Raw genomic sequence first — 26,418 nt, 5'->3', positions numbered from 1 at the left:
CTCAATGTGGATCCATTATTCCCCCCGAAGAAGCAGAAACCAAGAAGAGCGTCAAAAGAACACGTTGATGCAGTAAACTTGGAGGTACAGCGGCTGAGGGAGGCCGGAGTCATAAAGGAGATATTCTTCCCGAAGTGATTGGCAAACACTGTTGTGGTGAAGAAGAAGAACGGCAAATGGAGAGTTTGTGTGGACTTCACAGACTTGAACAAGGCATGTCCCAAAGACCCATTCCCGATGCCCAAGATTGATCAGTTAGTAGATGCAACATACGGGCACCCGAGGATGAGCTTCCTAGATGCCTTCCAGGGCTACCACCAGATTGCCTTGGCGCCCGAAGACCGAGAAAAGACAGCATTTATCTCCCCGAACGCAAACTATCACTACGAGGTCATGCCGTTTGGATTGAAGAACGCCGGGGCCACGTATCAGCGAATGATGACGAGAATGTTCCGAGAAAAGATTGGATGCACGGTTGAAGTTTATATCGATGACATGGTGGTAAAAAGTAGAATCGAGTCATAGCACACCGAAGACCTCCGGGGAGTATTCGAGATACTACGACGGCACAAATTGCGCCTGAATGCCGAGAAGTGCACTTTCGGAGTGGGGGCTGGTAAGTTCCTGGGATATCTGATCTCTACTCGGGAAATAGAAGCTAACCCCGACCAAATAAAGGCCGTGAATCGCCTCAAACCACCAAGCAATCCTAAAGAGGTGCAAGTGCTCACTGGAATGTTAGCCGCCCTGAACCGATTTATCTCCAAGTTTGCCGATCGCTGCCGGCCGTTTTATCAACTTCTGAAAAAGTGGAAGGGGTTTCGATGGGACGAGAGCTGTGATGAGGCTTTTCGAGAGCTAAAGGAATACTTGGCAGAGGCGCCGAGGTTGATGGCCCCGGAGCCCGGGGAGGATCTGTTTATGTACCTTGCAGTCACCGAACATGCCGTAAGTGCTGTGTTACTAAGGGACCGGGGAGTACAAATGCCAGTGTATTACATGAGCAAAACCTTAGTAGACGCCGAGACAAGGTACCTGCCCCTTGAGAAGTTAGTTTTAGCCCTGGTGCACGCCACGAGGAAGTTGCCACATTTCTTCCAGGCACACACGGTGTTCGTCCTCACCGAGTATCCTTTGCAGTCTTTGTTAAAGAGATCGGACTTCACAGGTCGGATTGCCAAATGGGGGACTCGGTTGGGATCGTTTGACATAAGATACCGACCTAGAAGCTCGGTGAAGGGACAGGTTCTTGCTGATTTCATTGCAGAATTCACACCCAAGAACGAAGGCAAGGTAATCTGTAGTGCGGAGATTCGCCCGTGGAGGGTATTTGTGGACGGCGCATCAAATGCTATGGGGGCCGGGGCTGGCGTTGTCATAATCACCCCTGAGGGTATACGACTGGAACACTCCTTTAGATTGGGGTTCAAAGCCTCGAACAATGAAGCCGAGTATGAGGCCCTACTAGCCGGATTGAGGGCCGTATTGCATCTGGGTGCGAAGGATGTTGCGATTTACTCGGACTCTCGGCTGGTTGTTTATCAGATCACGGGGGACCTCGGTCACAAAACAAGCACGCTGACTCTCTTGCCACGTTAGCCTCATCGGCCACCGAGGACACGCCGCGGCTTATCACGATAGAACTTATAAGGAAGCCAAGCATCTATGTGAAGAGTGTTCCCGACCAGGCCGGAGTAGAAGTTGCGCAGGTAGCAGTGGCTGGTCCTTGTTGGATGAACCCAATCATAGACTTCCTTGCCGAAGATAAAGTTCCAGAGGATGAGGCCGAGGCCAACAAGATTTGCCGGATGGCTCCCCGATACTAGCTCTCTGCGGATCGAAAGTTGTACCGAAAATCCTTCGCAGGCCCTTACCTCTTGTGCCTACATCCCGAAAAAGTCAAAGAGCTTCTGACCGAGCTACATGAGAGAGTGTGTGGCGGGCATACTGGGGGACGATCTTTAGCGCACAGAGCGATGACACAGGGGTTTTGGTGGCCACAGATGCAGAAGGATGCCGCTGAATACGCTCGGAGCTGCGAACAGTGTCAAAAGCACGCCCCAATGATCCATCAGCCTGCAGGACACCTAAACCCTGTCAGTAGCCCGTGGCCATTTGCACAAGGGGGCTTGACATCCTCGGGCCATTCCCCCGAGCAACGGGGAACCGCCGTTTTGTATTGGTAGCTGTAGATTACTTTACGAAGTGGGCTGAAGCCGAAGCCTTAGCTAATTCCGGGATACAGACGTGAAGAAGTTTGTATGGAAAAACATAGTTACAAGGTTTGGGGTGCCAAATTCGCTTGTAACAGACAATGGGCTACAGTTCGACAGCAACGCCTTTCGGACCTTCTGCAGCGAGCTCGGCATCAGGAACAAGTATTCAACCCCGGCATACCCACAAAGCAACGGCCAAGCTGAAGCAGTAAACAAGACTATTTTGAACGGGCTCAAGAGAAGGTTGGATGGGGCAAAAGGAAGATGGGCGGAGGAGCTACCCAGTGTATTGTGGGCTTACCGCACGACCCCTAGGAGATCCACGGGGGAAACCCCGTTTTCTCTGACATACGAAGCAGAAGCAGTGATACCAACCGAGGTGAGCTTATGTAGTGCAAGGGTCGCCGGGTTTGACCCCGTCCAGAACGCCGACCTGATGATGGAGCATTTGGATTGGCTAGAAGAATGCAGGGAGGCCGCGACCGTACGGCTCGTCGAGTATCAGCAGAAGTTGGCCCAAAGATACAACTGAAATGTAAGGGGGAGGGAATTCAGTGCCGGGGAACTAGTGTTAAGAAGGGTAGTGGGGAACATGAGGGACATGGCTGCAGGGAAGCTTGCTCAAACCTGGGAGGGGCCATACAGAGTCACAGCCATTCAGGTGCAGGGGCCTACTACTTGGAGGACCTTGACGAGAGGCCGCTCCCCCGACCATGGAACGCCAACAACTTGAAGAAATTCTATGCATGATCATCCGTGTAAGCCAAAACTTGTATTTCATTGAAATTAAGAGCATGATGAACATTTTTTTTTATATGCTGTTTTTGATTCCGTAACCCCACACCCAGAGAATTGCAAACAAATCTCTAAGGACAGAAACCTGACTCTCGGCTCGATCAAAATCGCCGAGCAGGTGAAAACCTTACAAACAAATCTCTAAGGACAGAAACCTGACTCTCGGCTCGATCAAAATCGCCGAGCAGGTGGAAACCATACAAATAAATCTCTAAGGACAAAAACCTGACCCTCGGCTCGATCAAAATCGCCGAGCAGATGGAAACCTTACAAATAAATCTCTAAGGACAGAAACCTGACCCTCGGCCCGATCAAAATCGCCGAGCAGGTGGAAACCTTACAAATAAATCTCTAAGGACAGAAACCTGACTTTCGGCTCGATCAAAATCGCCGAGCAGGTGGAAACCTTACAAACAAATCCCTAAGGACAGAAACCTGATTCTCGGTTAAACTCAAATCTTCGAACAGGTGGAAACCTTACAAGCGAATACTCTAAGGACGAAAACACGATTCTCGGTTATACTAAAGCCTGAAGAAAACCTAACTCTTTTGCAAATACTAAGTCCATTAGCGCTTTCAAATTACCCAAAGCGCCGCACAACAGGTTTTCGGGGGTACCATTCTATTAAGCGGCCATAACACTGGCATAATTCAAGCAAAACATACAAATAGATATAAATTCATTCAACAAATTGAAACGGGAAAAGGAAACGGTCTCCTAATTAAACAAATAAAGGCAATTGTTCAGTCACCACATCCCGGTGACGTAGGCAAATAAAACCAGCAAAATAAGGCGATTGTTCAGTCACCACATCCCGGTGACGTAGGCAAATAAAACCAACAAATTAAAAATAAGCTAGTAAATAAAAGTAAAATCAGCTGGGAGGTTGGGTCGGCGGTGTCACTTCCTGCTGGACGGTCAGAGGGAAAGGTGGGTCCTCACCGAGAAGCTCCTACACAGTCGGGATGCTGGTGGCCTCCATTTCCTCGGGCTCGGCGTGAGAATCGATTTGCTCAACCAGCTCCCTCATACTGGCCGTCTCCTCCTCGTCAATAGCAGCCGGGGCGTCCTGGACGGCAGGTACAGGGTTCGGAAATGGAATTTGGCCGGGGTCTCTCAGCTGCGAATCTTCAGGAACTTCCATTGCCTGGAGAGCGGCAAACCACCCGGTCTCGAAACCCATATTCCGAGCCCGAGCCACCACCGACTCTGCGGAATTTTCGACATCGGCAAAACCTACGTCATACCACTTTTGTTCCGCGGCCACCAAGCCTGCCCTGAGATCGGCTATCTCATCGGTGTTGGAAGTGTTAAGGCTGATGGCTTCGGCTAATTTGACTTCCGTCTCATTCTGCTTGGTCAGGAGCTCCGCATACCTCTTTTCGGCCAATGCCCGGTTCTTCTCTGCAGCAGTAGCCTTCTTCTCAGCAGACTCAACAGCTTTTAGCTTTTCCTTAGCCGTTTTAACTGCTGACTCCCGCGCCCCCTTCTCGCGCTCGTTTTCCTCTGCAAGCTCCCGTGCCCGGGCAGCCACAATGTGAGCCATTTGAGCGGCCTAGCAAGCACGAAGGTTAGAAAAGAAGTAAAAGGAAATCTATATGAAGGAGTAGATAGACAAAAGAATTACCGCAATGGCGTGCCACTCTAACCGACGCCCCACAGACTCCTCGGACCCCTCCTCAAAAGCATGCACGTCCTCGAGAAGTAGGAGAGCTTCGGCCAAAGTTTGGGCAATACGGCCGCCCTCGCCCTTCTCCCACATCCGAACACAGGCGGTTGAGGGCAATGGCTTGCCGTCCAAAAGGAACTTTGGCTTCCACGCTGGAGCCACTTGGGAGGAGGACGCGCCCCCCGTGCCAGCTTCGGTTGGCGGCTCGTGGATAACGATTCCACCTGTTGGTCGGGGAGGAGTCTGGACAGTGGCATCTCCCGGGCCCGTAGAAGGTTGATTGGTAACTTTTTGTTTCTTTCGGGCACGTCCGGCCTGTGAGGAGGGTGGAGGCTGAGGCACTTGACCCCGGCCCTGGGAAGGTAGGGGCTGATTGGGTTGCCGGGCACCTGGCACGAACCGTTCTATTGACATCACCTTCCTTGATACCATCCTTCCACTAGGTTGGATAGCTTCAGCTAGCAAGGCAGCCGCTTCTGGCACTTGTTGTTGAGGCACGGCGGCTGGATTCTCAGGAATGGGCTGCCCTTGCGCTTGGTCTCCTTGCTGTATGGCTTCGTGGGCTATCTCCCTGAGACGCTGGGATGCTTTTTCTGCGGATTCATCTCGCAAAGGGGCTAGCTCGTCCGCGCAAGTAAACCGCCGACCAAATTCCCTCGCTTCCCCGGTTGTAAGCTTCAATGGCAAAAAGTTTACGTACCGGACGTCTATGTATGATAGCAGGGGGCTGTCAACTATCAGTGCCTGCTTGAAAGGCTGCCAAGTAGAATAAACCGGCTCCACTCCGAGGATCAAGTGCGAGGCCCGGAGTTGTCCGTCCCAATGCACGTATATCTCGGAACGGAGGATGAAGTTTAAATCCTTGGCGTGGACAGCTCTGAGGTCCTGAACAAACACTTTGCCGTCTGCAAAAGAACAGGTGGCGTATTAGTCTCTAACAATAAAAAATTTTTACTCCAATAAGAAGAAAAGAAGAGGCAGAGGAAAGCAATTATATGAAGGGGATGGTACGAACCCACTTCACGCCATGTAAGGGGGCAAGGGATCTCCCCGGCAAACCAATTGCCGCGCACCCTGACGAACTCCCCGGCGGAGTTCCTGTTCGAATCAGGTAGGCATGATATCAGCCGTACCCGAGCATCCCTTGTCTTTAGGTAATAATTGGTGGCTTTGCTCCCACAGAGGCTGTACATTTGGTTAATGTCATGGTGGTCTAACTGTAAGTTAAAGGTGTAGTTCAACTTACTGATACAACTAACTACCCGGTAAAAATTGGGGGGAAGCTGGTCAGGGCACAGCCCATAGTAAGTGAGTGTGTTTATCAAGAGGGGATCTACGGGGAACCTGACCCCATCTTCTAAAATGGACATCAAAGGAAAGAAGGCTGTACCCTGCCCTCGGTGGAGTTCCATATCACTCTCATGGCAGTAAGCCACATCCACATCATCAGGAATATTAAATTTACTCCTAAAGGTGGCCAAAGCAGCCGGGGATTCTAGAAGGTAAGAGTAACCCATCTATAAAGCCTAAAACTACAAAAGTGAATTCAAAGAAATAAAGCTGAAGGAACAAGAAGGGGAAGAAAAACTTACTTTGGGTTCTAAGGAGGAAAAGAACACTGAGCAAGCAAGCGCACAGAAATGTGGTCGGCAGAGAGTAAGCACTAAAGATCAGAGGCGAAGGAAAAATGTAATGGTGTTCAGAGAGGGACTATTTATAAAGCCAAAAAAAAAATGGGGGAAGAAGAAACGTTTAATCAAGCAATAAATGGGCTCAATTTACGAGCAACCCAGCGAATGCCAAACGTAACCGATTTGCGCGCCGCTTCGGTCCACGAACCGTCAGGCAATAATGACGACTGCGCCTGGCGTCGCGAAACGGCGCGTCTTTTAAGATGAATATTAATAAGAAGTAACAGTCATAAGTCCCAGGCTAGAAGATTCCCGAGGTCAAAAGGCCCAGACAGCTCCTTGATTCTTCTCGACGACCGAGTATGAATCAAGGGGGGGCTATTGTACGACACCGAGATCCTAGGCCCATACAGGCCCTGGGCCCAGTCCCATACAGGCCCTGGGCCCAGTCCCATATCGGCCTTGGGCACAGGCCCAGCAAAAAGGTCCAGTTATCCTGCGCCCTTCTTGGAGCTTCCTTAATGTACAAACAAGCGTAGAGTATTGAATTCCAAGAGGTGATCGGTCAAACGTTCCCGGTCAAATATACGAACTGTTCCCGGGAAAATGTGATATTCACAGGGAACTGAGTTGCCGAACATAATCGGTCAAGATGGAGCCAAGTTCCAAGATCATAAATGCTGCACCACCCTCTCACTTAAACATCCACTTTAATCAGATAATATTGGACCTTCAGTAGCACTAACGGTGGCTGTAATCATAATCCCCCCACTAATGCAATTGAATCTAAACAACATCAAGCAAAAGAATAAAGGATGAAAGAAAGAGCATTCACATTAGGAAATGAAGATAATACAGTACTATTGGACAAGAAGTCTTTGAAAACAAAAATAAAATACAACTCCTCTTCAAAATGATACAAAAAGAAAAAAGAGAAAAACCCTAGGCGCTAAGCCTCAGCAGGAGGATCTTCTTTTTGCTCTGGCTGAGAAGGAGGAACGTCCTTGGCTTTTGGGTTAACCCCATGACCCTTGGCCTCAGCAACTTTGTCCTTGGAGGGATCCTTTGATTTGGAAGAGGGTTTTTTCCCTTTGCCCTTGCCTTTGATTTTCTCTCCCTAAGCTTCCTCACCTTGGTCGGTAACCTGGCTAGAGCCCTTCGTAATTTCGGTTATTAGGATGGCATTTGGGATAGCCGCAAGTTGCTCAGAAGTCTCAGGGGTATCGGCAGGGACCTCCCGGATCTCTGGGGGGTAGAAGATGTTTTCAGGTAGCCTCCAAGCAGAATCTGCAAGAACACCCGCAACGTTGAGAGCCTTATCCCATGTAACGCTGCAGTAGTCCCTGCATAGTTCTGACAGTTCCTCGACAAGCCTTACTTGCGTCTCCTCCACTCCAAGTTGATAAGCAGCCCTCTTCTCGGCCTCGACTGTTTCCTTGGCCAGTTGGGCTTCCTCCTTAGCTTTCTGCAACACGGCCTTGAGGTCTAGGATGGCTTGTTTCTCGGTGGTAAGGTTGATCTCAGTCACGTGCAGCTTCTGGCGCTAGTCCTCAACTTGTTTCTCCCCATTTTTCAAGCCAGCCTCAGCGCTCTTACGACCTGATTTTGCCTCCTTCAACTTCTCAGTTAGCTCATGCTACTCCTGCTTAATGGCCCCTAGTGTTTTCTCTATCTCAGCGCGAGAGAGGTCTTCAGCGTCGGCCAGCTTGTAAGCATCGCGGTACCACTCCTCGGCCACAAAAACCTACTGAGTAATCTGCCCAAAGATCACAAAACGACATGAGTTAGAATAAAGTATGATTCAATAATTATGCCTGTAAAGGGATAAGTTGTCTTACCATCTCAAAGTCCCTCTTTAGGGACAGGAAGAGTTCATTCTGTGAAAAACGCCTGTAAGCATTCATGTCCCTAGGGAGGAGCATGGGCTGCTCCAGGGCCTCAGCAATGTACCCTGCTCGGCCCCTTTGGTATTCCCGGACTGAGGCATTCTAGGGAATTGGTGCCCCATCCACCTCGAGCCGAGGGCTCCAAGTACGCTTTGCCATGCGCACTTCAGCCCTTCTAGCTCATCGCGGCTTTCCACCGACGGGGCCCTTTTGTCCCGAGGCTCTAGGGTCACTTTTTGGTGTTTCGCGCCCTGACGAGAACCCACCTCGCCTTCCTCAAGCGACTCGATCGGCCTCTTCTTCTTCTTCAAGTCAGGATTAACTTTCAGGCCGAGGTCGGTGGGGACCTGTGGAGGGGTAGGATGAACATTGGAGGGAGCTTGGGACTTATTGGGCACCTTCGAGGCTGACCCTTTACCCCGAGCAGCCAAAAGCTCCCTCAAGCTTTTATTACCCTTGTTCGAAGCCATGTTGTCTACCTCTTCGTCAGAGGAATCGTCCGGGCAGGCAATAACAAGGGGAGAAATGCAAATGGCAGAGTTTCTGTTTGGCTCACCCTCGGCATCCGAGAGTTCAATCAAAGGAGCTTTTGGATTATCTTCCTCAAAATAGAACTCGTCTATCTCCTCCTCTAATGAAAGGCAAGATGACTCAATCTCCTCTTCAATAAATGCTGCGGCTCTAGGATGGTCTTGAGGAGGTGGCTGTGCAGCTGGTGGAAGGTTCTGGAGAATGGGCAAGGTAACCGGCGGAAGGTCCCTTCAAGCCAAGAATCTCGGCTTAGAAAAGTCAATCCAGGATAACCTTGAACTACCAGCTCTTATTGATTGGCCGACGTCCAGAAAAGCGTGGGATAGGGGATCATAACCCAAGATCAGGTGAGCGGCATGCAATTGTCCGTCCTCGTTGACAAAAATCTCCGACCTCAGGAGGTAGTTAAGGGCTTGAACGTTGGTATGGCTGAGCCAAGGAGCAATGTGAGCTTTATCTACAAAACAGCTGAGAGGGGAATTATGGTCAGATCGCTAAAAAGATATTTTCTACCAAAAAAAAAAAAAGAAATTCCAAGCAAAAGGAATAAAGCTAAAAGGTTAAATCCCCTTCCTAAGGGATTGATCCTAAAAGTACCACACCTGGATCTCCTACCCGAGTTGGACAATGAAGACTGTTGCTCCATTCCCCCGAGGCAATCATGTAGTCATCCTTCATACCCTTATTGGACTTAGGAAGACAAGATATTAGCCTAATGACCTCAGACCGAGATTTAAGGTAGTACCCCGCACTGGCAAGCTTGTGGCACTCGTACATGTGAACCACAACGTGCCTTGTGAGACCTAAGTCCATCTGCTCGTTCAGGGCATCAACGCAGCCTAAGACCTTAAATAGGTTGGGGGCGCACTGATAAGGTGTCAACCTATGGTTAAGCAAGTAATCTCGGGTAATCCTACGCATGGGAAGCGTCATTCCTCCCTCTATGAAAGCGATATTGGGAATGATGACTTGATCCACATCTCTATCGGTCAGTACTCGGTCCGGAGGGCAATATTCTAAAACCACCCCCTACAGAATATGATACCTAGCTCTAAAAGCCTCCATAGCGGCTGGTGTATCTACTAAACGCTTGAATTTACCCATCTAGATGAACTGAAAGGCCGAAGAGGAAGGTCGAGATGAAAATAGGGTAATATAAAGGAATGAGAACTTACGGGTATTCGTACAATAATCTCTGAAGCTTTCAGAGATCTTTTCAAAGAAAAGCTTCTTACAGGAAATGATTATGGAAACTTAAGAGTCTAGTGCATTTTATGAAGACTGGGCACCATAATTCTCTGTAGTTCTTGGATGTTCGTAAAAAAGAAAGGCAAAGAGGGTTCCTTCAAGGCTTTATATAGCAGGAGAAGATGGAAAAGATTACTCCCGCTCAAAATACTAGAAGGAACGCCAGCCATTGGATCTGCGCTTCGCCATTGGATGTGGGGAACACAAAACCGCCTAGAGCAATTAATGGCGCCTCGTAATCTACAACACGTCAGAAGTAACCACTCCCACACGTGTGAACCAGAAATTAATTGGTCCTATCTCTTAAAAAATCAAAACCCCGCTTTTCTTCTCGAATGGAAGGGAAAAACTGGAGTTTTGAGGGGTTATTATGGGGGCTAGGGCCCAAAATAATGTATTGGCCCTTGGGCCTTGTTCGAGGACACTAACAAGTCCGAGGATAGAAACACGACTTAAATGATCTACGTTACAAGTCTCATCAGTGGGAGACAAAGGGAAGAAGGTCCGAGGAGGAACTCCTCCTCGGACACAACAAACGTAGACCAAGTGTATACTCAAGCAGTTGAAGTGTGCCCCCTGAAAAAGTGAGAGGGAAGAAAACTCAAAATATCTAAGAAAAAGCTGCCATCACCACATTAAATGCACTGTAGCTACTTTTCTGGCCGCATTAATGTGGAGAAAACCCTTGAACAGTGCTGCCTTAGCTGCCGCAACTCACAGAGGGCTGAAAGGGGTGTCTAATAGGATGAGTACTCAAGTGGGGATCTAGGTGATCAACAAGTGTAAGGCCCAGATGATCAGGAAGAACCTATATAATGTGGGAGAGCCCTCATGAAGAGGGGGCAAAAGAGAGAGGGAGAGAGAATACTGTAGCATGCTAAACAATCCTAATATTATGATATATACATATACGTCAAATTCTGATCTCCTTGGACGAAAGGTCTTCTGGTCATATTAGCTTTTATTCGTGTTTGATTGATTCTTAACTTTATGCTAGCCATTGTTCAACTTATCTAGACCTAATTCTTTGACCCATACTCTACAAAATTCATTGTATTGGGTTTATTGGACTAGGATTCCATATATTTGGGCTTAGGCTCCAAACTTTGTCCCTACATGTATATTTTAACTTGAGGAACTAACAATTATTTGAGAATATTTGAATTATATTGTTGTTTTTGTGTGAAACCTACAATGGTGAAGGAAAAGGACAAAGCCCATTGTATAGCAAGCGTGGAAAAAGACCCCATTGCCCAAGAAACCAGTATTTTGGGTTCCCTAGATTAAAGACCCTATGGTTCAAGGAACTGGTATTCTCGGGTTTCATAGATTTAACGGCCCTATGGTTCAAGGAACCATAATTCTCAGGTTCCACAGATTTAAAGACCCTATGGTTCAAGGAACCAGTATTTTGAGTTTCACAAATAAACAATAAAATCCATTGAACTACTTGTTTTCTCTCTAACTTTCTTAGTTCCTTCACATGCATATTTTGTCTTTTTTTTTTTCTTCTTTGTTCCTTGGATTGCTATTTGTGCGCAGGTTGGTTCTAAATAATAGATCTATCTTCCGTAGTTGAACCAATTCTAGCACACTCATAACTCTATTATGGCCTTGAAGAGCCCAAATTTCACAAGAAGACTATGGGCTTGACAAACGATGAAAAATCGGCCTTTAACAATGTGTTTATGATCTTTTGGCATATCTTTACACTATAACAAATTTTTGGTGTTAAAAATTTTTAATTGGAAAGTAGACACATGGGGCTTTGAAATAGATGCAAATTTGACATAATTTGAATTTTAAATAAGTGAGATATGGCCATTAGAAATTGACAAAATTGTGAAGTATCAAGTAGCCTATTTAATCAGCGAAGTGGGGTTGGATAATTCTATTTTGGAAGGTGATTCGGAAATTGTCATAAACGCCTTGAGAAATGGTGTCTTGCTTAACTCGGGTTTGGGCCTTTTACTTAATGATACTTTGCGTGTGTTTGAATTGAGTGAAAACTGTTTCCGGAAATCATTTTCCGTAAAACCGGAGTGTTTGGCTGTCACGGAAAATATCATTTTCTGGAAAATGACTTCCGGTTGACCAATATTTTCACCTTTGACCCGGAAATCATTTTCTCCCCTCATTTTCACTTCAAATCACTTCTGGAAAGAGAGAGAGAGAGAGAGAGAGAGAGAGAGAGAGAGAGAGAGAGAGCCCAGATCAGAGAGAGAGAGCCCAGATCGCGCCGCGCCGCGCCGACGAGCGGTGTGGTGCACGATCGTGATCGATGAGACCGCGCTGTGCGATCGTCGATCGAGCGGCGCGATCGACGATCGCGATCGACGAGCGCGCTCGTCGGACGATCGCACCGCTCGTCGATCGACGAGCGGTGCGCGTCCGACGAGCACGCTCGCCGATCGACGAGCGGCGCAATCGCGATCGTCGATCGCGTCGCTCGTCGGACGAGCGTTTTGTCGGATTTGATGCATTTTCTGGTAAAATGTTTAAATGAACCAAACACCAAAATTAATTTTCCGTAAAATGAATTTTGTGACAGCCAAACACATGAAAACGTTTTCATTTCCAGAAAATAGTATTTCCGGAAAGTAGAATATTTTCCGGAAATGGTTTTATGCGAACCAAACACAGCCTTTGTCTATTGTTAGTTCCTTAAAAAAGTTTCTTTTTCGCATACCCTGCGACAAGGTAATGCGGTTACCGATGCTTTAGCTAGGAGAGCTAGGTTGTCTTCTCTGCTTCTTGTTTGGATGAAGTGTATTCCTCCGGACATTGTTAATTTTGTTAATGCTGATTTACTAGCTCCTTTATTAATATATTATTGAAGTTGTTTCTCAAAAAAAATTATTAATATATTATTGAAGTTGTTTCTTAAAAAAGAAAAAGAAAAAAGCAGCCTATTTAATAGCGAAATGGCCCAAATCTAGACTTGGCTTAATTGTCACTTAAACAAATTTGTGGTAGTTTGTTTTCTCTTTATTTCCCTTTAAACTCATACTTTAAACTACCTATAAAAGCCTTACTTAGCATGTTTTTGAGAGAGAGAGAGAGAGAGAGAGAGAGAGAGAGAGAGAGAGAGAGAGAGAGAGAGAGAGAGGGCCACTTTAAGACCATTGGGAGAGCCTAAACTGTAGACTGTAAATGAATCAAGCCGTTTATAAACAGCTTGAGCTTAGCTTGATAAAAAGCTTGTTCATATTTGTTTGTTTATAAACAAGTCAAACTTAAGCTTTAGTTTTAGGCTTCTTTAATAAACGAGCCGAGCCCAAGTAAAAAATATTGTTCGTGAACAAGCTTGTGAACACCAAGGCTCATTACAAAAGTAACAAAACAAGTTGAGCCTAGGCTTATTTATGAGTTTGGTAATAAAATTGATATGAGCTTGACAAGTAAACTAATATCCTTCTAAGACTTTAATTAATTATAAGTTGAGATCACTCATCTAAACCAAATAGATTAGATAATAAACTTGATATAGGCTTGATAATATACTTGTGTTGGATCTCAAGCTCAAAAACATGATATTGAGCTCGAGTTTGGCTTGACCAATGAATCAAGCCAAGCCAAGCTGAGAATGTTTAGAAATTACAACCCATTCTTGTTTGGAATACGGACCACATAGTGCTCATCGGCAACCATGATGTCCAGAGTAGCCTCCTTGTGTGATGGTTCCATCAAAGTACTTGACGCCATAGGTGAGGATCATATCGGGGCAGTAACTCTCAAGTTCGTTGGCACAGCTATCGCAAGAGTGACATGCTCCAACCATGCAGCCAACACCAATTTTGTCTCCAACTTTGAACTTTTGTACCTTACTTCCCACTTCTGTCACTACACCCACAATCTCATGCCTGCATTGTCCAATTCAGTTCACATGATTTTCATATTGGATAATAAAAAAATTAGAAATTAAGTCAAATCAAACAGACACGTAGGAAATATCATCGAACTTGGCATGTTTTGGTGTGTTGAATTGAAAAGGTTCTTAGATTTGAGAGAAGTGCAATACAAGTGCTAATTCATCCGCAATTGATTTTATGAATTTCAAGTCTTCTCCTACTGTAAATTCAATACTAACAATTTTCTATTATTCACTGCAATCCTAGCACTGCAGTGTACTGGACATGGCAAAACGGGCGGGTCGGGTCAGGTTCGGGTTGGGTCAATCGGGTTGTTGATAAAAAAACGGTTCATTTTAAGCGGGTTAAAAATGGGTTCGGGTCAATTGGGTTGTGGGTCGGGTCAGGTTGACTCGTATTTTTCAAATGAATTTTTCTTTTTTTAAGAAAGCAATATGTATTTGCTATTTAGAAAGTCATGCAACAAATTACTTGATATAAAATGCATTGCTTTGAATTCACCACTTATATCAAGAATGAATTACACTTATTAATACTTATTCAATAATTTTAAAATTATACAAATCCGAACATTGCTATCTAAAACAAAATAATACAAAGATAATAAGTAAAACAAATACATAAGTTTTACTTCTACACAATATCAAAATCTCAAAATATAAAACAAAATTACAAACGACTTATTGGATAATTCATTTGACAAAGAATAAAAACATATAAGAAATTTACAATCTTGAAAATTAATTTTATAATCGATTGTTAATTGTGGTTGGCACTCTATTTTAATTTGAGATATATATTAAGGTTTGATTGTTACTTATTTATACATGATCTCTTTTATGAATATCATATCATTGTTAAGCAACACATACTCTAAGAAATATCATAATTTATTTTGAACATAAATTGTTAAAAAATAGGTCTAAGCATTCATAATTTATGTTAATTTGATACTTTGGTTTCACTATTTTCACACTTATGAATGTTTCTCACACATGTCTACAATTTTAAATCTATGTTTTTAACTGTACTATAACCAGATTATCTTGGCACGTACTTTGCTATTTGATATCTAAAAATCTTTACTCATTACAGAATGCTCAATTATTCATCTTTCAATTAATTTGCATACAGTTATGTAAATGTCTCAATTGTTTCCTTAAAACTCACAACAAATAATTAAACCAATATTGTCTTAATTTTTTTTTTTTACCAAAAAAAAAGTTTTAAAAAATGGTTTGGGTTCAGGTCGTGGGTCGGGTCGATTCGGGTCAGGTCACGGGTCAACCCATTTTTGCTTCGTGTCCAAAAAAAGGGGTTCGAGTAAGGTATTTTCAGGTTGGGTAAGGTCGGATCAGAAAATTCTGACCCGTTTTGCCATGTCTGCGTACAGCTTCTATATAAATTAAAAATCTGGTTGTGCATTTCATTTGTAGTGAGACTAATCTTACACAGATAATGTGGAGGCTACAGAAACTTGAATTTGTAGAATAGTCAAATAAGTGGTGCGCTAACAAAATGGATCATATATATTTTGTATGGCTATAAAAGCACCAGATGATGATTGATTGATTAAACTTGAGAATGGATAAAGCCAAAGTCTTTAGATAACAAATATCGTCTAGGAGACCTTGCTAAATGCCTGCATATATATCAGTATCTCTGTGTCTTTTACCTCGAGGAGTCTGCAAATAATATTTGCTAATATTAGCAAGAACTAAGTAGTACAAAATAAAAGTGCTTGTTCAAATTTATGTTAGGATATAAGGCTCTGATCGAGAACAAGTATAGAGTCCAGCTTGTTCAAATTATTATTTTTGTATGATTGGTATAAAAAAATTACTTTTTTGTGATCTTTTTATTTTGTTTGTACTATGTTTTTACTGTGCTTGTATTGCTCATCTTGTTTGTACTGTGTTTTTTTCCTTTCTTGTTGCTAATCTAACATTTTTTAGGATGTTGACAGATTTGATACCAAGGTCCAAATACCAGATTTGAAAACTTTAGAGTAATTTTTTAAATTGTGATTTTGAATGTTGTGAAAAAAAAAAAAAAAAAAAAAAAAACCCATGCGTTTGGGTGTCCTCTCTAGTTGATATAAAATATTTTAGTTGTCAATAGCTGGCAAGTTATTTTTTTAGTTGGTTATGACTAAACATTTTTAATCATCATCTTGTTAATTGGATTATTAATATTACCTCATGTATTTAAAATTAAAATGTAGAATGATTAAGAAAAATAATAATTAAAAAATATATTTTATTGATCTTAAATCTAAATCCAAATCCAAATTTACGTATCCAAACAATGAAATTTTAAATGATGAATTTCAAATGCTTTATTATTTAAAAAGATCCAAACAAAGAATTTCAAAATCAAGGGATTTCAAATCAAGGCATTTTAAAACAATGGATTTTAAATCCAAATCCAAATGTTGCCATCCAAACACAACCTAAAAGAAATATTCTTTACCTGATAATAAAGATTCTAGAGAACAAGGGAGTGAGAATTCTAAGCACAATTTGCGAGAGGATCGAAAATTGAAATCTTTTTTAGCCAAATTAATTCTCTCAAGAAACTTTCTTAATCTGTGTCAAGATTTGACAAGCAGGTAAATAAGTTCAAGTGTATGATATAATAAATTACAAAAAGAAACCCCAAAAATTACAACATTTTTATTAGAAAGGTCTTTTATATTGCTTTTATTTTTTTTTAAAGCATATTGACAATTTAGTGGCCCACTCTACACTATTCTTGGTGAGTTAATGGCATGGCCACAGATGAGATTTGTAAGGACTTGATTTAGACTTCTAACCTAACGAGTATATGGACTTAAGCCCAAAACAGCCCGAAACAATAAATTTGTAGAGAATGGGTTGGAAAACTGAGCTCTAGTGAATCAGATAATAGAAAAATAGATTTTGATGCCAAAAAGAGAAAAATAACAGAAGTTTATTAAAGAATAACTTTCTCAGATTGGTTCGAGGACACTGTTTCTTAAATATTTACGCTTAAAGTTTTGTTACAGATCTGTTTTACAATTTTTTCTGGTCCTCCTCCACATGGAGGGTCTCTCATGTTATATAGCCCTCTTTGGACCATCTTGATCCTACACTTGTTGATCATTTGAGCCCTTACTTGAGTACCTATCCCATCAGACACCCTCTTTGGCTTTTTGTGAGTTGCATTCGCTAAGGCAGCACTGTTCAGAGGTCTTTTCCACATAAATGTGGCTAGAAAAGTAGCTGTAGTGCATTTAATGCGGTGGTAGTAGCTTTCCCTTAGATATTTTTGAGTTTCCTTCCTTCTTGCATGTTCATGAGACACGTTCCTATCGCTGGAGCTTTTTGGAGGGTTACCTTAGTTGCTAGAATACATACTTGAGCTACATTCATCATATCCGAGGAGGTGCTCCTCCTCAGACCACCTTCCATTCATTCCTCACTTATGAGACTTTAACTGGGAACCCCTGACAACTATTTGCCCTTCCTCGGACAATTCGGCGTCCTTGGACAAAAGCCCAAGGCCCAACATATTATTTTGGGCCTTTATCCCTACAAGATTCATAATTCATTGAAAAATATGAATATTTGAAACAAATACACTTAACAATCATCCTCTTATCAAGAAAACCCTAATTGAAAAACAAAAAAATCAATCACAAGAAAACCCTAATTGAAAAACAAGAAAACCCTACTTGAAAAACAAAAAAATCACAAGAAAACCCTAATTGAAAAACAAAGACAAAAAGTGAAAATTTTTAATTTTGAGACTGAGTGGTTTAATTTTGGTTTCTCTAAACACCAAAGAGCTCGCCATCGAAAATGAAACACATATTCATACATATTATCTTAACACTATTATAAACACCTGGGAAGCATGGGTGCACCAATTTGGCTAGCGCACCCAAGTCCGATTCACATGGATGCACTGTGCAACTGTGGACACGGCTACACGCGCGTCTATGGACGATTTTTTTTTTCTCGATTCTGTTCAATATGGGCTGAAATTCTTGTTAAAAAAAATGGTAAAATATTAGATCAAAACACACTGTTTTGTCATTTGTGGGCAAACTTTAAAGGAAAAAACCTAAAATAATCTCAATTCTCATTATTATCTACTATTACTCTTAAATTGGTATATGTTTACCATTATATGAAAAAAAAATGCTTAGCAATATATAGAAAATATAAATATAAATATATTAATTAATTAATTAATAAACGTATCCTACCGCACCTGTGTCCTATTTTTTCAAAAATTTCCATGTCGTTACACTGCATCGCACCCGCACCCACACCCACACCCACGCCCGAACCCAAATCCACATCTATGCTTCTTAGATAAAAACATATCCAATACATATGATCTCAATAAAAACATAATATACCATAATTAAACATACATTCAATACATATTATCTGAACCCTATCTTGAAAAATTGGGGTAAAAACTAAAAGAAATGTTCTTTACCTGATAATAGAGATTCCAAAGAAAAAGTAAATGAGAATTCTACAAAATCTACTTTAGGATTGAAAATTGAAATCTTCTTCGGGGAATTCTAAACACAATTTGCTTGAGGATCAAAAATTGAAATCCTCTTTAGCTGAATGAAGTCTCTCAAGAAGCTTTCTCTTTTCTTTTTCTCTTTCTAAGAATTTTAAATTTGGGTAGAGGAAAATTGAGCCGTTTTCTCTTCCTATGAGAATTTTGAATTTAGGGAGAGGAAAAAAGAGCCGTTTTTTCTTCCTCTAAGAATTTTGAATTTGCTTGGCTAATACAAACAGTTCTCGATTTTATATTGCTTGATTGTATTACCTTTTTTTTTTTTTTTTTTTTTTTTTTTTTTCGTAATGCCACTTTTACTCTCAGTTTTGGGGATTCATATTTCATATGGGTCGCTAATCGCAATAGGTATAGCTCGCATAGGTTGCAACTTGCAATTGCTATGGGTTTGGATATTTGTTTTTTATTATTTTCCATAATTATTAATTTTACAATAGAATTCAACCTTAGTTTTATGATAATTATTCTTTTTTATTAGACCAATACACTAATTAATTTTTCGTGCATGTAGGGGTTTTAATATCAAATTTCTTATTTGACGACAAAAGACTAATATCAATTGAGAGAATCCACAACTTTAAAAAGTTTAGATATGATTATGTATGACATAGAAAAATTAAACAAAATAAAGCAATGAAGCAAGAAAAATAATATCCTAATATGATACTAATAATGCTAGTATCAAGAATCAATGGAACCCTAAATGAAGAGTAAATCAAAGAAGAGCATTTGCATCCAATGTTCTAAAAGATAATAATTTTATCTTTGCCATGCTTTTATTTCCTTTTGTTTTGTTTTGTTTTTTTTTTTTAATGATGTTGGTTAATGGGTTTTGATTAATTTTGATAATTGCATTATGCAATCACTACAAAAAAAAAAGGGCTATAGCCGCATTTGAAAAACACAGCTATAGCCAATAAAAACGCAACTATAGGCTATAGCTGCGTTTTTATAGCCGCATTTCCAAACACGGCTTATGTGGCGAGGCTATAGCTCCTTGCGGGGACCTAGAGCTGCGTTTCTAAAAACGCGGCTCTAGACCGTTCTATAACCGCGTTTATTTTGCCCTATAGCCACGTTTTTCACACCCATAGGTTTGGGACCTATAGTTGCGTTTTGTAGAAAACGCAGCTATAGGCCCGGTTTTGGCTGCATTTCAAACACGACTGTAAGCTCAGACCTGTAGCTGTGTTTTTTAAAACACAGCTATAGACTATCTTTGGGCTGCGTTTAGAAACGCGGCTGAATCCCGATTGTAAGATTCTTCATGTTCCCGATTGAGGATGGGATAGATCCCCAAAGATTGTTGAGACAAAGGGATAGCATATACCGGTTGGTCAAGTTTCCAATAGAAGTAGGAATTGGGCCAAAAAGATTGTTCGTATACAGACCCAACTGATGAAGAGATCCCGACTTTTCAATTTCTTGAGGTATGGGTCCAGAGAGTTTGTTGTCGTAGAGGTAGAGAACACTTAGGTTGCCTAAATTTACTATAGAAGTAGGAATTGAACCTGAGAGATTGTTGTTATGCATATAAAGCCAAGTAAGAGATCCAAGCATCCCAATCTCATTACAAATAGATCCAAAAAGTTTGTTTTCACTAAGATCTAATTAAGGAGCTCAGGTTTCCAAATGATATAGGTATCATGCCCGCAAGGATGCTTCCATTCAAAGGAGACTCCTAAGAGATGTTAGCCTTTAGAGTTCTTGAGGAATGGAACTAGAAAGTTTGTTTTCAAAAAGATCTAGAATGATTAAGTTTTTGAAGTTTCCTATTGACATAGGGATTAAACCTGTGAGATTGTTACCATACAAAGATAGCTCATTGAACAAGTTGAGTTTTCCAAGTTGATGAGGAATGGATCCAATGATGTTATTTTCATGGAGATCTAATATGTGAAGGCTTGTTAGTTGGCATAATTCAGATGGAATTCTTCTAGAGAGATGATTGACTGATAAATTAAGGTAGATTAGCTTAGAAAGGTTGCCCAAGTGGGAAGGAACGGTAACAAAGAGTAGGTTGTGGCTGAGATCAAGACTTACGGGACTGTGTAAGCATGAGAAGCTGAAAGTGTGGAGCGTACCTTTTAAAGCAGAACGAGTGAGGCTGATATGAGAGATGCTGCTAAAGTTGTTGCAAGAAATTCCAACCCATTGGGAAGGGATGTTTCCAACCCATGAAGACAACCGAAACTGGCTTTGGTTCTCAAGGCTCACTTTCCATTCCAGTAGAGCCTCTGTTTCTCGTCCCATATTGGAAGGAGAAGTTGCAAAGGAAGAAATAGCAAATTGGGAAGAAGAAGCCAACACAAGAATGATAATTAGGACAGTGGTGAACATAGCTTGAATTAGATTATTGATGCAATTGGGAAGTGGTTTCTCTAGTAAGTAGATCATGACTTTTATAAGCTGCATGCTAGAACAGAAACAAATTGGGTGATCAGAGAAGGAATGGCTTTATGGTTTTGTAGAGATGCATGGAATGAACAAGTTTATATAGGAATGGCTTTATGGTTTTGTAAAGATGAATTCAATTTACTTGTTTAATTTTGTTTGATTGCATACACTTCACTGTTAACACTTTCTTTTGTAAAAACAAAAAATTGCTATATAAGTAATTTATAATTTTTAATAGTTTATATTTCAAAATATGAGTAATTAAAGTGGAAAATATTCACACTTGATGAATATTAATAAAGAAAAAGTATTCTTAATCCTTTATCACAAATGTTAAAACTTTTTGAACCCTTAAAAATGCTCAAAGATGTAAACCTAAAGAAATAGATATTGCTTCCTTCACATTAAAACATAATTAGAGATTAGGTCATGAATATATATACACACACACAAGAGTTTTGTTATAGTTAGTTTGGCCCCCTTTGAAAAATTTATTGGCTCCGCCACTGATACAAGTACAACAATTATTATGACACAAAGAAGAATATCTCCCAAAGAATAAATCTCTTTGTTAATTTTTATCTAATTATTGCCTCAAATTCGTTTTGTTATTCAATTCAATTCTATTCCAGACTAATCATCTCAACATATATTGAGAGTTTTTTTTTATATATATTTTTATTATATTATAAATTTGATCCAAACGAACAATATTCTAATTTGCATGACTCATCCTAATGCAGTACAATAAAAAAAAAAAAGGTGCGGAATACACATGAGCATGATCACACCAACAATTGTCCCAAGGTAATCTCGCCAAACATCTCTGACAGAGGTGATATTTCGATAGATAGCTCCCGGGAAATTTGCTGCATGGTCGGACGAGATTGAGGATTAGTTTCCAGGCATGCAAATGCAAGCTTTGCAACAGACACCACTATCCTTGCGACTCGATTTCTAGGAGGTTCAAGTCGTTGATCCAACACATCCTTCAATAGTATACCACAGGCAGTTGAAGTTGTTGCTGATGATGACGATGATGATGAGAGAAGTGAGATGAGATCTCCTGGATGCTTTCCCATGATCACTTCCAATGTCACCACTCCAAAACTATAAACATCGCATTTCTCATTCACTTCCATCGTATATGCAAGTTCTGCAAAACCAAAGAAATTAGCTCATCCATTTCGAGTATGGTTAGAAGGTAACCTCTAGTTGCTATATATCTTATTGTTGGATTGCATCCCTTTAACTTCTTCATTTACTATGATGGTGGATAAGTTGAAAATAAAAAATTTATCTCAGCAACAGTTTTCCTCAATTTTTGGACTAAAATGGTGGTACCTATATTCTTGCAAAATGCAAGTCTAGGGAACAAGGCACATTTAAACCCAACTATTGTCTTCAATAAATACTCTTTTCTTAATGAAAACAGACTCTTTGCTAAAACACACTATTAGTCCCTAAACTTTAGCCTATTTTAGTCCGTAAGTGATAATTTTTAACTCTCTATAAACTTTAAAATGATAATTTTTGTCTCTAACAAACTTTTTAGTCTTTAAATTTAACATGATTGTTTTAGTTCTTAATGTATAACGTGGAGATGACCTGCCATGTTTTAGTATGGTTACATCATCTAAGTGACTATAAAAGATTACTTTAAACCTTAGTGACTAAAAATCACTCACATTTTGTACTTAGAGATTTAGGGATATGCATGCATGGATTTTATTTTTCATTAGAAGAATTGATGCTATGATCTTTATAAGTTTGCAACATGTTCTACGCTGTTATCAATAAACAAATATATATATATATATATATAGTATTGTTATTCTTATGTATATCTTATATTACATTGAAGAAATTAAGCCCAAAAAAAGAATGACATTTATTATTTAATTTATCAGAAATTATTTGATTTGTACACATTTTATGTTTTCAAAAATGTTATACTCAAATATGTAAATTATAATTTATTTAACAAAAAAGGCTTAATCTAAAATGTTCAAAGAATATATTAATTGTTATTAATGTAATTTAAGGGAAAATTACGAATAACTAATGAGAAAAAAAATGTTTATCTTTAATTATATAGAAGTAAGTGGATGGAGTTTTTTATATATGAGATAATAATAATAATAATAATATTAAAAACATGATTTAACTCTAAATTCTACATACATACATACATACATACATGTGTGTGTGTTATTTTGTATTTTTATAAATTTGTGAGATATTTAGTTTATTGCTGTGAAAAATTTTGTGACTCTTCTATTGTTTTAGTGACTAATTAATTTTATAGTAAAGTTTAATTATCATAAAATGGGTTCATTTTTCATACATATTGAAGATGTTGTAAGGTATTCATAAATTGATCACTTAGCTATTAACTGGCCCATAAACTAAACATAGCCATATTTGGAGTAAACCATAATTTAATAACCACTATGCACTTTGATTGGCACATGATTACATGAACTAGAGGCAAATATTTCAAGAAGAATATGCATACAAGTAGGGAAAAATTAGGAAAAGGTACAAATGAATTACCTGGAGCTGTGTATCCAAATGTTCCGGCAAATGAAGTCCGATTCAATGAGTCAGGATTTAAAAACTTAGCTGTGCCAAAATCCGAGATGTGAGCCTCATATTCCAAATCCAACATGATGTTCTTGCTTGATATGTCTCGATGAACTATCGGAGGTGAACAATCATGATGCATGTAGGATAAAGCATCAACCACGCCTTTTACTACATTCACCCTTTTGACCCATTCAAAATTAACTACCTCTTTTTTATTGCTCAATATCTCTTTCAAGCTTCCCCCTTCTAAAAACTCATAAACTAAAAATGAGTGTTGTGGATGTGAGCAGAAGCCATAAAGCTTTACTACGTTGCGATGCCTAATTTCTAGCAGAGCATGGATTTCATTTTCAAAAGCCTTTGCATTGGCAATCCTATTATCCTGTATTGAATGAAATTTTTTCACAGCAACAACTTGACCTGTTTGTAGCTCCGCTTTATAAACACTTCCACACCCTCCCACTCCAACACAATGTTTGGAGTCAAATCCCTCTGTTGCTTCAATGATACTTTCATAAACCATTTTCCCATCATAGCTCCAAACTTCGAACATATTACCATTTTGAGCTTCTCTTAGACTGTTTAGCTTGTTCCTCTTACCTTGGCGCTTGAGAACATGGTAAAGAATCCCAAATACAATCAATGATAGAAACATTGTGCCTAAGATAGGAACAATAAAGAAAATTACAACTTTATTTTTCCTTTTCTCATCATAATTCTTGCTCCAGGTAATAGAAGAGGGGCAGGCCTTCAAACCACTATTATTTCTTAATGCTCCAAACGAAGCTTCACAAAAGGCTTTATTGTTGGGAAGAGGACCCTCCAATCGATTGTACGATATATCAACACTGATCAAGCTTGACATTCCAGACATTTCACCAAAAGTGGAGGGAATGGAGCCAGACAAATCATTGTGGGAGAGATTCATTGTTTCTAACCTTTGCATATCTCCAAGTTGAGGTGGTATTTTCCCGATAAGTGAATTCTCACTTAAATCGAGCATTTCAAGTGAGTTTAAGTTTCCAATCTCAGAGGGAATAGCCCCCCTAAGTTTATTTTTGCTTAAACTTAAGTTCAACAATCTTGAGCACCCTTCTATTTGTTTAGGGATTGATCCAGTTAAATTGTTGGCTGAGAGAACAAGATATTGTAGATTGGATAGCATTCCAATTTCCAATGGAATACTACCCGAAAGTTTATTATCACCCAAATTAAGTAGAAACAATGACGTCAACCTTCCTAATTCCTTTGGAATCTGCCCGACTATATGATTGAGGGAGAGATCAAGCAAATGTAGCTGGATGGATCCTCCAAGCTGAGGAGGAATTACACCAGAAATTCTGTTATTGGAGAGTTTCAAGCTTTGCAAACTTTGGCACTTCCCCCACTTTTGAGAAAGTTCTCCATAGAAATTATTATAACTCAAATCAATATGTATCAAATTCGGGTAAATGCCTAAATCTTCTGATATATTTCCTCCTAAATGGTTTCCATGCAAGTCCACTTTTATTAAACTAGTGCAGTTTCTCAAACTTTTTGGAATGGAACCTATGAAATAGTTGCCATATGCTGAGAAGTTTTGAAGTGATCCACCATTACAAATATTTTGTGGAAGATACCCAGACAACATGTTTTCAGAAAATGTCAAGACCTCCAAATATGTTAGATTATTAAATTGAAAAGGGATGGAGCCCTTAAGTTCATTCATGTGCAACCCTAGAAAGGTAAGAAGTTTGAGCCTTGCTATTTCTGGTGGGATATAGCCAGATAATTTATTTATGTGCAACCACAATACAGTGAGCTTTGTCAAGTTCCCAATTGAAGCAGGGATTGAACCAGTGAGATTGTTGTCGTTAAGGTTTAAATGGGCTAAATTGCTCAAGTTTCCTATAGAAGAAGGGATAGATCCACAAAGATTGTTCTCCAATAGATAAAGAGCAAACAAGTTGCTCAAGTTTCCTATAGAAGCAGGTATTGGACCAGAGAGTTTGTTTTCGCTAAGGGATAAACTGGCTAAATTGCTCAAGTTTCCTATAGAAGAAGGGATAGATCCACAAAGACTGTTCTCCCATAGATAAAGAGTAGACAAGTTGCTCAAGTTTCCTATAGAAGCAGGTATTGGACCAGAGAGATTGTTCATGGAAAGAGCAAGACTACCAAGGAATCCTAACTTTCCAATTTCTTCAGGTATGGGTCCAGAAAGTGTGTTATTGGCGAGCCATAAAACACTCAGGTTGCTCAAGTTCCCTATAGAAGTAGGAATTGAACCTGAGAGATTGTTGGTAGATAAATCAAGGTATATTAGCTTAGAAAGGTTTCCCAATTGGGAAGGAATGGTACCATAGAGTAAATTGTTGCTGAGATCAAGACTTACGAGACTCTGTAAGAATGAGAAGCTGAAAGTGTGGAATGTACCTTTTAAACCAGCACCTGTGAGGTTGACATGAGAGATGCTGCTAAAGTTGTTGCAGGAAATTCCAACCCAATGGCAAGTGATGTTTCCAACCCAAGAAGACAACCGAAACTGGCTTTGGTTGTCAAGGCTGGCTTTCCATTCCAAAAGAGCCTCTGCTTCTCGTCCCATGATTGTTACTATATTGGAAGGTGAAGTTGCAGAGGAAGAAGAAATAGCAACATGGAAAGAAGAAGAAGCGAAGGCAAGAATGATAATGAAAGGCGCGGTGAATAAGCAATGGGAAATCGGTTTCTCTATTAAGGACATCATGACTTTTATAAGTTGCATGCGAGGATATAGATTGTTGGTAGATGGCAGAAAGGAATTGGGTGATCAGAGAACAAATGGCTTTATGGTTATGTAGGTGCATGAAGTAGTATATATAGACATTCTCCTAAATCCTCTGAGGGCTTTAACGTAATTTTATTTGTTTTTGCCAGGTGTAACATAATTACTGTATGTATGTCGTCTGAATGATTTTAAATTTTTTTTAAAATTTTTTTAACTTTAATTATTTTATAAAAAAATAGAAAAATGAATATGTTGGTAGGAATGGCAACGG

The 26,418-nt window shown here is 40.4% G+C and overlaps 2 protein-coding genes across 2 annotated transcripts; both read right to left on the bottom strand.

Moving 5' to 3' along the window:
* Positions 1 to 16,865: 16,865 nt before the first annotated feature.
* Positions 16,866 to 20,866, bottom strand: LOC126705637 (uncharacterized). Its single transcript, XM_050404741.1, has 2 exons — positions 20,500 to 20,866; positions 16,866 to 17,403 (listed from the first exon to the last, which is right to left on the bottom strand). The coding sequence occupies exons 1-2, from the start codon at positions 20,828 to 20,830 to the stop codon at positions 17,291 to 17,293; spliced, it is 444 nt and encodes a 147-aa protein (XP_050260698.1). The 5' UTR covers positions 20,831 to 20,866; the 3' UTR covers positions 16,866 to 17,290.
* Positions 20,867 to 21,446: 580 nt separating this feature from the next.
* Positions 21,447 to 25,810, bottom strand: LOC126705636 (MDIS1-interacting receptor like kinase 2-like). The gene is made up of 2 exons (XM_050404740.1): positions 23,369 to 25,810; positions 21,447 to 21,968 (listed from the first exon to the last, which is right to left on the bottom strand). The coding sequence occupies exons 1-2, from the start codon at positions 25,539 to 25,541 to the stop codon at positions 21,598 to 21,600; spliced, it is 2,544 nt and encodes an 847-aa protein (XP_050260697.1). The 5' UTR covers positions 25,542 to 25,810; the 3' UTR covers positions 21,447 to 21,597.
* Between the last annotated feature and the right edge of the window lie 608 nt (positions 25,811 to 26,418).

Source organism: Quercus robur, chromosome 11 (assembly GCF_932294415.1).
Source record: "Quercus robur chromosome 11, dhQueRobu3.1, whole genome shotgun sequence".
Taxonomy (NCBI): Eukaryota; Viridiplantae; Streptophyta; class Magnoliopsida; order Fagales; family Fagaceae; genus Quercus; species Quercus robur.
The sequence above is the reverse complement of the archived record's forward strand: the minus strand, read 5'-3'. Positions and strand labels throughout refer to the sequence as shown.